Below are 15,704 nucleotides of genomic sequence, written 5' to 3' on the forward strand. Positions count from 1 at the left end.
AGAGTGCAAGCAGGGAGGGGCAGAGAGAGAGAGACACAGAATCCAAAGCAGGCTCCAGGGTCTGAGATGTCATCACAGAGCCCGACACAGGGCTTGAACTCAGACCATGGGATCGTGACCTGAGCCGAAGGCCACTTGGCCAACTGAGCCACCCAGGTGCACCCCCCCCTCCTTTTTTTTAATGTCTAAGCACTTGTATATCAAAGTGAATTTCAAGAACCATTGGCTCCATTGTGATCCAGCATCACATACTACTCGTATTCCAAGATGTTGCTCGTTTATCATTAGCTAAAATTTATTAGAAATGTGTGCTGCTCTTGTGAAACACTCACAGAACAAGTTACTGGTGCAGCCTCTCTGGAAAACAGTATGGAGGTTCCTCAAAAAACTAAAAATAGAACTACCCTACGACCCAGCAATTGCACTAGTAGGCATTTATCCAAGGGATACAGGTATGCTGTTTCGAAGGGACACATGCACCCCCATGTTTATAGCAGCACTATCAACAATAGCCAAAGTATGGAAAGAGCCCAAATGTCCATTGATGGATGAATGGATAAAGAAGTGTGGTGTGTGTGTGTGTGTGTGTGTGTGTACACACACACACACACACACACACAATGGAGTATTACTCACCAATCAAAAAGAATGAAATCTTGCCATTTGCAACTATGTGGATGGAACTGGAGGGTATTATGCTAAGTGAAATTAGCCAGTCAGAGAAGGGCAAAAATCATATGACTTCACTCATATGAGGACTTTAAGAGACAAAACAGATGAACATAATGGAAGAGAAACAAAAATAATATAAAAACAGGGAGGGAGACAAAAGAGAAGAGACCCATAAATATGGAGAACAAACTGAGGGTTGCTGGAGGGGTTGTGGGAGGGGGGATGGGCTAAATGGATAAGGGGCACTAAGGAATCTACTCCTGAAATCATTGTCGCACTATATGCTAACTAATTTGGATGTAAATTAAAAAAGTAAAGAGCCAAAAGTAAAGTACAGAAACCAAGAGAGGGGGATGAACAATATGATCTTCGTGTATGTGACTTCTTCCCAAAATTGGTATTTTGTATAACGAAGGCAGAAATTTGGTCTTTCTTGTTTACCACTGAATGTGCAGTACCTAGCAGGGTAGCTGGTACAAAGTAAAAAACCTTGCATTGCAAGTAACCCGTTCTGCATGTGTTCCACAAGACAAGCAAACATTTCTAATAAATTTTAACTTGATAAATGAGCGATGTCTTGCAACACGAGTATTACATGACACCGAATGTCACATGATCACAAATTTCCTGATTACAAAGTGCTTTGGATAACAAGCATGTTTCCAGAACCGATAATGCTCACAAACCAAAGTTTTACTATACTTAAAAACCGACCCACAAACTGCCAAAATACCAGGTCCAGTTATAAGCAAACGCTATCTATCACATTTCAAGGAACGATCTCCATTTTATACAAAGTTCTAGAGAGCAGAAAAAGGAAAACCTTCCAAACTTATTTTATGAAACTGGTATAACCTAGATAGCAAAACCCCAAGGGCAGTATGAAAAATCAGAGGCCAATTTAATCGATTTTCTTAAGTAATTTACCACATTAACTAAGGGAAGAAAAATAAGGAAGTAAAAGAAAAATGCAGAAAAGGCATTCAATAAATTTAATCTTATTAAAAATAACCCTTCATAAAGGCTATCTACCAATCAACAACTCCCAGGAAACATCCCACAATGACAAAAATCTTAGCAACAGTCCTTTTAATGTATAATTAACAAAGATACACACTATTATTACTTCTATACAACACTGTACTAATGTTTGAGCCAATGCAAAAAACAGAAGTAATAGATATTAGGATTAGAAGAAAAGCCATTATTTGGAGACACTAATGCTGCCTACAAATGGAATACTAAAATGTACAGTAAGATTACCTAATACTAAATCAATGTAAGAAAATCATCTCCCCACAAACCAGTAATGATAGGAAGTGAAAGTTTTAAAAAATATACCATTAACAAAAAGTAAGAAAAATTATAAGCAGGAACAGATAAGATGTATAAAACTCTATGGGAAAATATATCTTTACTGAAGACTATAAAATATTCTTACAAGACTATAGTCACATTCAAGGACAGGTAAACTCAATGTGGTAAAGATGAAAGTTCTCCACAAAATTATCTAAAACTTCAATGTCTTTTAATAAAGATCCTCAGGATTTGCCTTGGAACTTTATCTGCAGAATATTTCATTGTATGAAAGCACCATGTTATTTTATGTTGTTGGGCATTTAAGATTTTTTTCAATTTTCAGTTTGTTTTTTGCAATTACAAATATCAACCTGATGAATATTCTTGTGCTAGTGCATGCACATGATTTTTTTAGGATAAATTCCTAAAGGTAGAATTGCTGAGTCAAAGGGTCAATACATTGTTAGGACTCTTGATGGGAATTCCCATGGTGTGCACTCAAACATTTACTGAATGACTGAATACACATTTTCTATTAATTTGATGGGTGGAATTTCCTTTTATCTTTTTTTTTTCCACATTTGCCATTGGTCTTTGCATTTTATAAATGGTTCTTTTTGTCACCTGGAATTATTTTTTTTTAACATGACTAACCACTAATTTTGAGTATTTGATACTTTCCCCAATAATCTGTAATAGTATTTTATCATATACTAAATGTTTAAATATTACAGTTAATGTCTTATGTCTAGATTTTATTCAGTTTCACTTTTTGTATTTGGCCTTTTCTATGTTAATACCATACTGTTTTAATAGTTCTAACATGAAATGTTTTACTACCTAGTAAGGAAATCCCTCCTCAATCTTCTTTTTCAAGATTTCCTTAGCAACTCTCTAATATTTACTCTTTGAAATGAACTTTAGAATTATTTTATCAAGTAAGTTAAAATCTCAATTGTGATTAAAGTCATGTTGAGTGTACAAGTTTACTTACTTTGAGAGAGCATGCACAGTAGGCAAAGAGAAAGAGAGGGAGAGAGTATCCCAAGCAGGCTCCACACTGTCATAGTGCAGAACCCAATGTGAGCTCGAACTCACAAACCATGAGATCATGACCTGAGCCAAATTGAGAGTCGGTGGCTTAACCGACTGAGCCACCCAGGTGCCCCTGAATGTACCTATTAATATGAGGAGAATTATATTCTTCTCTTCCATATGCTCAGCATGTCCCTTTATTTTTTTGAGGTCCACTGGAAAAAAAATCCAGGAAATTGTGACCACTATGGATGGAGGGAAAATCATAAAACATGACCTTTATTAAGATTTCAAAGGAATTTAATTTTTATAGTGATAAATGGATACATATTAGCTCACAATTTCCTCTTTTTACACTGCTACAGCATTTTTTAAAGTATATTCTGTATCTACTACCTCTTCATTCATTATCTACCTTTAATAAGAAATATAGGACCTCTAACCAAAATCTCATTAATATTTGAAAAAAACAATTATCACTAAATATCACTAACGACCAGCACCAGCTGTTACTAGCAGAGTGTCACTAGCAAATCACAATCTTCTAATTCTTCTTCTACATAAAATGAGAGCTTGTATCTAGATGATCTTCAAGGAACATAGAACAGTGATCTCCATGTTCCCCAAACCTTGTCTCTTTTTAACTAATTTTCAAAGAAACTCACATAGGATTATTTTTTTGCCTACATCTTTTGTTTCGCTTAAACTTAAAAAAAATTAAGAGCCTCATAACTTCATTTGTGAGCCAAGGAGTACTAAGTTTAACAGTTCACTCCCAAGTTTTATTACCTTTTGTCCTCGCTTCATTGGCTGCACAGCTGGGACACTTTTGCTTGTGTTCTGATGAGTTTCAATGTGTAGAGCATTTTCTTTTTCTTTGTCCTTTACCTCTATCACTTCTAAATCCCCTGAGTCACTTGGAAGCTTTTTCTTCTTCATTTCCCTAAACATAAATGAAATGGGAACATCTAATTCTTTGAATTTCAAATCTTTAGTGCCTTAAAATAGTACAGGGGAAGGAGAACATGTACAGTATGTAAAAGATCATGGCTCCTGCTTAACTTCATAACCACCAGGCTACACTATAAAAGAAGCACAAATCATCACACTGGAAAAAGTTGAAAATTTTTTGTTCATGGATTTATCATTCTGTCAGCCAGGCTTAATACACCGTTACACCCTTTACTTATCCTTACTCAGTAGCCACATTCAGTCCCTCCACACCTTAATGACCAGGCACTGGGATCTGTAGTCTTAAGTTAGCATGGCCTTGACCGATCTTAAATATTCAATAAAATATCTGTTGTCAGGTTGAATAAATAATGGATAAAAATATGCAGATTAAGGAGGAAGGGGAAATTCTATTACTATGCTATTTTTCATGTGCAATCTTTTTATCTCCACTGCCACTGTCTAGTCCAGGTCCTCATCACTTCCTACCTAGACCTTCCTCCAGTGTTTCCCTGTAATCTGCTCTATGTGAACTTCTAGTCTTCCTACCTATATCACATTCCCATTTAAAGTCTCCCAAAAGTGCTCATCACTTTCAGGAGAAAGTCCAAAAATCCTTAATTTATCATTCTAATAACTTCTCCACTTTTGGTCCAAATTCACTTTGCCAATCTTACCATCTACCAGTTCACAAACATGAACTTTTTGCTCCTTTCACCTCAGTCTATCATTTCCCCAAAGCACTATGTGTAATATTTCCAATTCCGTGCCCTGTTCTGTTCATGCTTATTTTCTTCTGAATCTCTGACCATCTTACCTTCATTTACCTAAATAAGTTCTAACACATCTTTAAGGTATACTTATGATGGTATTTCCCAAAACACCTGAACTCATAGCAATTTCTTACCCCTGAACTACTGTATCCCTACCATATGGCTCTTTCCTGATCCAGGACTCAAAAACTTCTCGAAGGCACACATTTTATATTTTACCTCTTTGTATACTCAGTATCTAGCATAGTGCCATGTCCTCAGAGAGATCACTGAAACTGTTTCATGACTACCTTCGTAAAACAAAAAGGCCTATCGTCCACTCCACCCTAGGGTCTCTAGAGTGCTTTACTAGCTGTATAGCCTTTTTCTTTTCTTTTTTTTTTTTTTTTTTTTTTTAGCCCTATAGTGGGTTTTTTTCTTTTACCCTATAGTTGTTTCTTTCCTTCTGCTTCCCCCTTTCTATTTGCCTTCCGAGGCCTGCTATGTTAAAAAAAAAAAAAAAAAGAAAGAAAAAAAGTCTTTTTATTAAATAAAACTTTCCTAGTTATTTTCAAGTATTCCTGTCAATATTATCCTAGAACCAGTCAATTTAATGCACTGCAATCGCTATTGCATATATTTACGTAACAAAGGGTCTCACTCACGTTACTTTACCTATATAACTGATTGTAGTGACAGATCAGGGCTCTAAAACAGAAAAACCTATGAGAGCTGAATATTAAGAACTAAACAAGGTTTATGCTAAATCTTGATAATTTTAATAAGGGAAATCTTTGGAATAGCCAAGTGATCTGTCATAACTGAACTGTCAGTAAGAAAAAAAATTATATGCTTTTCAGTTAGATAACACAAATATGTTTACCTTCTTTCCTTGGCTGACAAATGTCTCCGGCTCTGTAATTTACTGTCACTCTATTAAAATTAAAACAAAAAAAAAAACACAAGCAAATACAAACAATAACATCACTACTATTAATTTTTCAGAAAGTAAAATTAAAAAGTACAAAATTACTCATTGAGAAGAACATGATGTTCTTCACAGAACTTTGAAAACAGCTTACCATACTAGAAGATTCTTCTTTTGAAGCCAATTTCTGGAGGGACCTATGAAAACAGAACGAGGCATCTACTAGGTTGTAAAAGGCATTCATTTAAAGTCTGCAAACATTCCCATATCATACGCTTAATTACTGGCAATCCTACACACTTTCAAACATTGACAAAATTTTAAAAAACATAAACAAATTGCTCATCTCACACTTCTAAATATATTCTTAAATAGCAGACATGTATTGAACACTTACTATGTCCCAGGCACTGCCAGATGCTTTATATACAAATAATCTTCACCAAAACCCAATGAAAGGAGTGACATTCCATTTTCACAGAGAATGAAACTTAAGCTGAGACACAGAGTAAGTTACCCTATGACACCCCCTAAGACCCAATTCTGGTCAGACTCCTAAGGTGTTCCTAATTACTCCAGTGATAGAGCTTTCAGAACTATGTTATTGTTTACCTGGTGATCAATAAGACATTAAAGATTAAAACACCTATATATTTTTTTTTAATGGAACTGCCTCTCTTACATTATTAGCATTTATATTCATTTACTTGTTTCTATTTTGACCTACTTTGGCCATTTTCATATTTACTGTATTTTTCTACACTGGGTCCTCGAAATTTCTTTACAGAGATCTACCCCCCAATCAAACAGTAAAAAGATAATAAGACTGTCAGACAATGGAGGGTAAAAGTACTGAAGTCAATCATGTTATTATCTTTGTAAGGATTAACTCTTCCATCATTCCCAGCTATAATAGGTTTTAATTACCTTTGAGATTGAAGGTGGGACAAATCAATGGTAGTGTCAGGATAATTTAATGTGTCTTCGCCTTCATCCATCATTTCAGCAACAGGTTCCTGATCTTTTACCACTTCTTCAGATTCTCCTTCATCTTCCGAGCTCTCTTCCTGAATTATTTCATCATTTAGCTCATCTCCACCACTGTGAATAGTGATATCCTCCTGGTCAACCTGACTCATAAGCTCCACTTCCACAGGAGTTTCGTGTGATTCCTCTTTATCTTCGTCACTGCTACTGTCACCTCCATCTGTAGAATCATCATTAAGAAAAGTTAGAGTGCTATCACCATAACAAACCTAGAGGATTACCTTAAAAACTTCAAAAACAATAATATTCTGTTGACTCTGTGTCTCCAAGACATCACCAAAAAAAAAAAAAAAAAAAAAAGCCTGATCACATTCCCAAAGGGTACTCAGACAAAAAAGGATTCTCTTGTATCATGAACTGGTTGGAATAAATGCTCTCCGAGATACTTTACCACAATAAATATCTTGGACAGTGCAACCATTTCTATAACAAAAACTTTAACTTGTCTTGGTTAGGTATTTCCAAAGAGGAGGACAGGAAAAGTAATTCCATAAATTCTACTGCTGTTATTTTAATTTGCACATGAGAAGTGAAATGAGACAATACATGCAATATAATTGGCACACAGAAGGTATTCATACCTTTGCAAAAGAAACACTGTCTAGTAATAATATTACCTAATTGGCTCCCTAATAAAAGGAGATGCCATCACCATCTGACAAAGACGGTTGTGAGAATTCAGTTAAAAATAATGTAAATAGGGGCGCCTGGGTGGCTCAGTCGGTTAAGTGGCCGACTTCGGCTCAGGTCATGATCTTGCAGTCCACGAGTTCGAGCCCCGCATTGGGCTCTGTGCTGATAGCTCGAAGCCTGGAGCCTGCTTCTGTTTCTGCGTCTCCCTCTCTCTCTGCCCCTCCCCCATTCGCACTCTGTCTCTCTCTGTCTTTCAAAAATGAATAAATGTTAAACAACAACAAAAAAAATAAAAATAATGTAAAGAACTTTGTACAGTGTCAGAAACATTGTGAAAATTCAAAAAAATAAAATCTTGTGATACAACAGTAGTCATAAATGAAGCCACAATATTACTCCTAAAGAAGAATGACCCTAGGAAAAAGAATAACTGTAAAAGTAAAACAGTGGGCATACTTTCCCTATTCCTTCAGGTAGGTGAGTAAATTTATTCCAGCAACCACAGTTGCTCTCTACTTGAAGCAAATGTATTATTACATCAAGCCAAAGTCTCACATGAGAAATTCTTATTATAAATTCATCTCTATAAGTTCTAATTATTAAATCCAAAAGTAAATGCTCATTCACAAATACCCAAGTCTATCTTTGCTGAACACATTTACATATGACCCATTAAATACCGGTTTTACTACATTTGTTTATATAGTAGTTATGGTCCAATTAAATACTTCATAATTCATTAGAACAAGTATATTTAACATTTCCAAAAACAAAATTCAGTAAAATTGACAGCAACTGTATTTTTGAAATTTCAGTTATCCCAAAGTAGATACGATCTTCTGAGAATTCAGAAGCAAAACTAGACAAAAGGTAACACTATAAGCTACTTTATTAAAATCTGTAAACTACCTAGTTGTTCCATTTCTTCTGATATGAGTTCACGTGTGCAACTTGCCAATGTTTCCATGTCTTCATCCTGCACTCTGACTTTTCTTTCACCCCGATGTCTCCAAATACAAGACTCATCTACCTATGGAAATAGTTATTTTTCACTGATGAAACTTTAGGTAAGACTAAAGAAAATTTAAAAAAACATTAACAAAGAAGCTGAAGGATACCTTAAAGAGGAAACTAAACCCCATCATTAGATACGAGGGAGGAAGGAAATTCTTCTTTCCTATAAAAGATAATAAACATAAATGTTAAAAATTGTTTTTTTCCATTTTATGCTTACAAATTATCTGACACCAATGGTCACATTTATTTGGTCTTTTCTCTGTCATGAAGGAACACAGAATTTGGCATTATGTATAGGAACAGGAATTAAGAAAGAAAAAATATGAATGCTTGCTCTCATCTTTGGGTTAGTCAATCCCTGAATAATCTTTTAGAAAAAAAGGTCATGTTATATGAAAGCACATCCTCGTCAAGAAAAATATCTATGGAGATGACATAACAAATGCTAAATCTGCCACAGCAGCACAAAATTTTCCTTATTTAATAATAGATTTCATATATGAAATCATAATTTCTGTTCTGAAAATATTAGTAAGTAATGGTCCTAAAACCGGTCTCCATAATCATTACCTCGTATCATGAAGCTTCCTGTTGTCAAATATTCTCCAGTTGGTGCTGTTTTAGACACCTGAGGAACACAATGCCACATCATACTGTTGTCTTAAGACACGTGTTTTTAAATTTTTCACTCAAGAAAGTAAAGTCATATTTAAGTAAATAGCACCATCTCCTGAAAAGTTTATGATTTAGTAAAAATTCTCAATACTGAAATATCTCTTCAAAGACAGAAATACCATTGGCAGTAACAAAGAAAAGAAATAATGAAGGATATACTACATCAATAATTTTCAAATGCCATGGATTAGAGGCAGAACTTGTTCACACATTTCCTCTGGTTTGAGATATAATAGGAAAAATAAGAAAAGTTTAATAAAACTATATTTACTAAAATAAAACTATACTGGGGGCCCGCCTGGGTGGCTCAGTTGATTAAGCACTTGACTTCGGCTCAGGTCATGATCTCATGGTTTGTGAGTTTGAATCCTGCATCAGGTTCTGTGCTGACAGCTCAGAGTCTGGAACCTGCCTCAGATTCTGTCTCTTTCTCTGCCCCTCCCCCACATGTGTGTGCATGCACTCTCTCTCTCTCTCTCTCAAAAATAAACAAAAAAATTAAAAAACAAACTATATTTACTAAATAAAGTCCTTTCCTAAGATACTGTTTTGGGGGTAGTAAAATAACCTTTCATTTTAAGAAATAAAATGATGTATTTAAAAATTGTATGTTATCTGCGAAACCCCCAAATCTGAGAGTACCTTTGTCATAGTTTTTGGAGGGATTAAAAGCACACTAATTTCACCATTAAAAAACCTGTTCAATGAAAGAATTAAAACCACTTTTATAACAGGTAGAAAATATAATGCCAGAAATATTAATTTCCTGAAAACACAGTATCATAGTATAAGCAGAAAATAATGACTATAAATAGATACAAGATGAACCTAAGGGAGGATAATAGTAATGAACTCTTTATCTTGCTGTATAGCTGTAAGACCCTGTAATATATCATTATCAATTGCAATTATTGAAAATGTGAAACAGAAAATGAAGTCAAATATGGAGTGAAGTATCAAGTAACAGCAATAACGACAAAGAAGGACAATTACTAAAGCCAAATGAATAAAAAACACTGGATATAACTATTTTTCAGGAAGGGCCAAAGAGAGATCAGAAAATTCCAACAAAGATGAAGAGGAATACTCTTCATCTTATATAACTGCAAAAATCATTCTCTTCCTTTAGGTGTCTGCTCAAATCTTACTTTCCTAGAAAGGCCTTCCCTGACACTACTTTCAAAATGGTAGCCCCAATCACTCTTTAGTGCCTACTCTGCTTTAAAGAAAAAACGTTATAGCACTTGTTACCAGACATTATGTATGTGTTTTTCTCCACCACCAAAATGTCACCTCAATCAAAGTAGGTACTTTGCCTTGTTGACTTCTATACCCTCAAAATTTGGTACACAATAGCTCTTAATAAATTAAGAAAAAGGACCACAGCCCTTATTACCTGATGATGGTACACCCACCAAGCACTAGTGATAACTCGTGCATCCCAGGCAGCACTGTAGCAAAGTGCCATTGTGCCGGCTTCAGTCAAGGTCCGAGGCGGAATGGGTTCTCCTGTGATATAAACACCACAATGCTTCAGTACCCAAGTACAAAGTTTCTATACAGCAAGACCTGAAAATCACATGCAACATGATGGATTTGATCCTCTTAAATACTGATACCACATTTTAATTTCAATATTACATGAAGTTATGATTTTTATTAACAATATATTTACAACATCACTCACATTCAGGGAAATGCAAATCAAAAACCACAATGGACTATCACCTCACACCTGTCAGAATGGCTAAAATAAAAAACACAAGAAGTGACAAGTGTTGGCAAGGATGTGGAAAAAAAGGAACCCTTGTATACTGTCGGTGGGAATGTAAACTGGTGCAGCCACTGTGGAAAAAAAGTATGGAGGTTGCTCAAAAAATTAAAAATACAACTACCATATGATCCAATAATTGTACTACTGCGTATTTACCCAAAGAATACGAAAACACTAATTCAAAAGGATATATGCAACCCTATGTTTATCTGAATATTATTTACAACAGCCAAATTATGGAAGCAACCCAAGCATCCATCAATCGATGAACAAAGATGTTGTGTACACACACACACACACACACACAATGAAATATTATTCAGTCATAAACAATAAAATCTTGCCATTTGCAACATAGATGGATCGATCTATAGAGTACAGTGCTAAGCAAAATAAGTCAGAGAAAGACAAATACAATATAATTTTACTCATGTGGAATTTAAGAAACAAATGAACAAAAGAAAAAAAAAAGTCCATCAAAAAACAGACTCTTAACTAAAGAAAACAAACAGATGGTTACCAGAGGGGAGCTGGGTGGGGGGATGGGTGAAATAGGTGAAGGGGATTAAGAATACACATTTATCTTAATGAGCACTGAGTAATACACAGAATTGGTGAATCACTATTGTATACCTGAAACTTACAGAACACTGTATGTTAACTATACTGGCATATTTTATGCCAGATAAAAAAATAACAATTACAAATATATATTTACAAAGCAGGTTTTTATTTATTTATTTATTTATTTATTTTAAATTTTTTTTTTTTTCAACGTTTATTTATTTTTGGGACAGAGAGAGACAGAGCACGAACGGGGGAGGGGCAGAGAGAGAGGGAGACACAGAATCGGAAACAGGCTCCAGGCTCTGAGCCATCAGCCCAGAGCCTGACGCGGGGCTCGAACTCACGGACCGCAAGATCGTAACCCGGCTGAAGTCGGACGCTTAACCGACTGCGCCACCCAGGCGCCCCTACAAAGCAGGTTTTTAAACAGTCTAAGTAAATAAAACAAATCAGAGAAGAAATGCCTTCTCACTTATGTCAATAACTCTAACTTCGTTCCAGAAAGAATCACCTAGAAAAGCCTAGTCAAAGTTTGAATTCTTCCAGAATTACTATAAATCACCTAAATTGTCAAAATGAAGAGTATATTAATATATCCCTACAATTAGATTTCAAATACTTTTTAATTGGGATGTAATTCATGTACCATAAAATTCACCCTTTTAAAGTATATAATCCAATGGTCTTTAGTATATTCATAAAGCTACATAACCATTACCACTAATTCCAGAACATTTTCATTCTCCCTCAAAGAAATCCTATATCCATAAATAGTCATTCTCCATTTTCCCAGCCCCTGACAATCATTAACACACTTTGTGTTTATGGATTTGCCAATTTTGGAATTTCATATCAATGGAATCATATATGTCTGGCTTCTTTCACCTAGCATAATGTTTTCAAGGCTCATCCCTGTTACAGCAATTATCAGTACTTCATCTCTTTTTAAGACTGAATAATATTCCATTGAATGGATATACAACTTGTTTATTATCAACTGATGAACATATGGGTTGTTTCTATTTCTTGGCTATTATAAATAATGCTGTTAGGAATATCTGCAAACAAGTTTAAGTGTGGTCAGTTTGTCTATATAACTAGGAGTCGAACTGCTGGGTGACAAATTTTATGGTTAATTAAAAACAATTTTTTTTTAACGTTTATTCATTTTTGAGAGACACAGCATGAGTGGGGGAGGAGCAGAGAGAGAGGGAGACACAGAATCCAAAGCAGGCTCCAGGCTCCGAGCTGTCAGCACAGAGCCCGATGCAGTGCTTGAACTCACTGACCATGAGATCATGACCTGAGCTGAAGTCGGAAGCTTAACAAACTGAGTCACCCAGGTGTCCCCTATGGTCAATTTTTTGAGGAACTGCCAACTCTATTCCATAGTGGCTACATCATTTTCCATTCCCATCAGCAGCATATAAGGGTTCCAATCTCTACATCCTTCCCACACGTTTTGTCTATTTTTTTTTATTACGACTATTCTCCTGGGTGTGAAGTGGTACCTCTTTGTGGTCTTGATTTGCATTTCCCTAATGATGAATGATACTGAGGATCTTATGTGCTCACTGGCCATTCGTGTATATTTGGGAAAATATCTATTTGAATCGTTTGTCATTTAAAAACTTTTTTCCCTTTCTGTTGTTGAGCCTTAAGAGTTCTTTGGATACTGGTTCCTTAGCAGATAGATAAATAACTTGCCAGTATTTTCTCTTACTCTGTGGGTTGTCTTTTCACCTTTTTTTTTTTTTTTTAAATGTTTATTTATTTTCAAGAGAGAGAGAGAGACACAGAATCTGAAGCAGGCTCCAGGCTCTGATCTGTCAGCACAAAGCCCAATGTGGGGCCCAAACCCATGAACCATGAGATAATGACCTGAGCTGAAGTCTGGCACTTAACCAACTGAGCCACCCAGGCACCACCCCCCTCCCCCCCCCCCACCATCTTTTCATTTTCTTAATAGCGTCTTTGAATTAAGGTTTTTAATTTTGATTTGTCTAATTAATCTGTTTTTCTTTGGTTACTTATGCTTTTGATGTCTTATCTAAGAAATGACTTCCTGATTCATTATGAGATTTATGCCTTACTGTAACAGTTTTATAGTATTAGCTTTTAAGCTTACGTCTTTGATGCATTTAATTTTAATAAATGGTGTGAAGCAGGGGTCTAACTTTATTCTTTTGTACATGGATATTAGTCCAAGCACCACTTTTTGAAAACAGTATTCTATCTATCCCCAATGAATGGCTTTCACACCCTTGTGCAAAGTCTACAGACTATAAATGAGAACTCTCAATTCGCTTCAATGATTTATTGGTCCTTCCTCATACACCTTGCTGTCTTTATTACTGTTGCTTTACAGGAGGTTTTGAAATCAAGAGGTGTGAGTCCTCCAATTTTGTTCTTCATTTTAAACATGATTTGGCTGACCTGGGTCCTTTGCATTTTCATGTGAATTTTAGGATCAACTCATCAATCTTTGTTTAAAAAAAAAAAAAAAGGAAGCTGGAATTTTGACAGATTACATCAAATCTGGAGACTAATATGGGAAGTACTGCCATCAGAAAAATATTAAGACTTCCAATCCATAAACACTGAAAGTCTTTCCACTTAAGTCTTCTTTAATTTCTTTCAATGATGTTTTTTATATTTGGGGTGTATATCTTGCAACTTCTTTTTGGTGAATTTATTCATATTTTTTTAATGCTATTATAAATGGATGTTTTATTAGTTTACTTTAGTACCGTTCATTGTGAGTGCATAGAAATATAACTGACTTTTATATATCATACAAATGTATCCTGAACATTTGTAAAATTATTAACTAATAATTTTGGGGGAGTTCCTTGAGGTTTTAAACATATAAGATCATGTCATCTGCAAATGGAAAAAGTTTTACTTGGTCTTTACCAATGTGGATATTTTTTATTTCTTTTTATTGCCTGTCTACTTAGAACATCCATACAAGGTTGAATAGAAGTAACAAGGATAGGAGCACCTGGTAGCTCAGGAGGTTAAGTGTTTGACTTCAGCTCAGGTCAAGATCTCATGGTTCTTGAGTTTGAGCCCCGCATCGGGCTCTGTGCTGACAGCTCAGAGCCTGGAGCCTGCTTCAGATTCTGTGTCTCGCTCTCTCTGCCCCTCCCCCACTTTTGCTGTCTCTCTCTCTCTCTCTCTCTCAAAAATAAATAATAAGCATCAAAAGATTATTTTTAAAAATTAAAAAAAAAAAGGGACAACAACAGACATGTTTGTCTTGTTCTGGATGTTAAGGGGAAATTTTTCAGTCTTCCACCATCAAGTATGATGTTAGCTCTGGGTTTTCCATAAAAATCCTTCACCAAGTTCAGGAGTTCCCTCATATTCCTAGTTTGTTGAGTGTTTCTATCACAAATATGTGTTGGATTATTGCCAACAGCCTTTTCTGCATCATTGAGATGATCATGTGGTTTTTGTCCTTCACCTATCAATACATTGATTAATTTTCATACATTAAATCAACCTTTCCTGGGATAAACCCCTTTGTCACAGTGTACAATCCTTTTAATATGCTGCTGGATTCAGTTTTTTAATATTTTGTTGAGAAATTGTGTGTGTGTTCATAAGCAACACTGGCCTGTAGTTTTCAATTCTTGTGACATCTTTGATTTTGTTATGAGGGTAATACTGGGCTTAGAGAATGAGTGAGGAAGTTTTCCCATCTCTTCTATTTTTTGGAAGAGTTTGTGAAGCACTGGTGTTCAATCTTCTTTAAGTTTGGTAGAATTTGCCAGTGAAGCTACCTGGGCCTGAGCAGGGTTGTTTTTTGTTTTTGTTTTTTTTTAATTTTTTTAAATTACTATTTCAATCTCTTTACTTGTTATAGGTTTGTTTGATTTTCTATTTCTCCTTGAGTCAGTTTAACTAGTTTGTATCTTTCTAGGAATGTGTCCATCTCATCCAAGTTATCTAATTTGTTGCCCTACAACTGTAGGTAGCATGCCCTCACAATCCTTTTCCCCCTCAGCAAATGTAACTTTTTTTTTTTAATTTTTTTTTTTTTTAACGTTTATTTATTTTTGAGACAGAGAGAGACAAAGCACGGGGGAGGGTCAGAGAGAGGGAGACACAGAATCTGAAACAGGCTCCAGGCTCTGAGCTGTCAGCACAGAGCCCGACGCGGGGCTCGAACTCACGGACCGTGAGATCATGACCTGAGCCGAAGTCGGCCGCTTAACCGACTGAGCCACCCAGGCGCCCCAGCAAATGTAACTTCTAAAGTTATTTAATAAATGCTCCAGACACAGACTAGAGATGTGACTAATGTTTATCACAGTGAAAAGTTCATTCTTCATTTAAAGAAGCCATT

At 35.5% G+C, this 15,704-nt stretch overlaps 1 protein-coding gene across 1 annotated transcript in view; it reads right to left on the reverse strand.

The window, feature by feature from the left end:
- NEMF (nuclear export mediator factor) overlaps positions 1-15,704 on the reverse strand; it is a 56,139-nt gene that overhangs the window by 9,413 nt on the left and 31,022 nt on the right. Inside the window, exons 19-26 of the mRNA XM_047861400.1 lie at positions 10,406-10,518; positions 8,905-8,962; positions 8,436-8,494; positions 8,227-8,347; positions 6,565-6,844; positions 5,792-5,834; positions 5,593-5,642; positions 3,796-3,949 (exon numbers count right to left, since the gene is read on the reverse strand). Coding sequence (XP_047717356.1) covers positions 3,796-3,949; positions 5,593-5,642; positions 5,792-5,834; positions 6,565-6,844; positions 8,227-8,347; positions 8,436-8,494; positions 8,905-8,962; positions 10,406-10,518 — 878 coding nt within the window. The remainder of the gene's footprint in view (positions 1-3,795; positions 3,950-5,592; positions 5,643-5,791; positions 5,835-6,564; positions 6,845-8,226; positions 8,348-8,435; positions 8,495-8,904; positions 8,963-10,405; positions 10,519-15,704) is intronic.

This window comes from Prionailurus viverrinus, chromosome B3 (genome assembly GCF_022837055.1).
Source record: "Prionailurus viverrinus isolate Anna chromosome B3, UM_Priviv_1.0, whole genome shotgun sequence".
Classification (NCBI taxonomy): Eukaryota; Metazoa; Chordata; class Mammalia; order Carnivora; family Felidae; genus Prionailurus; species Prionailurus viverrinus.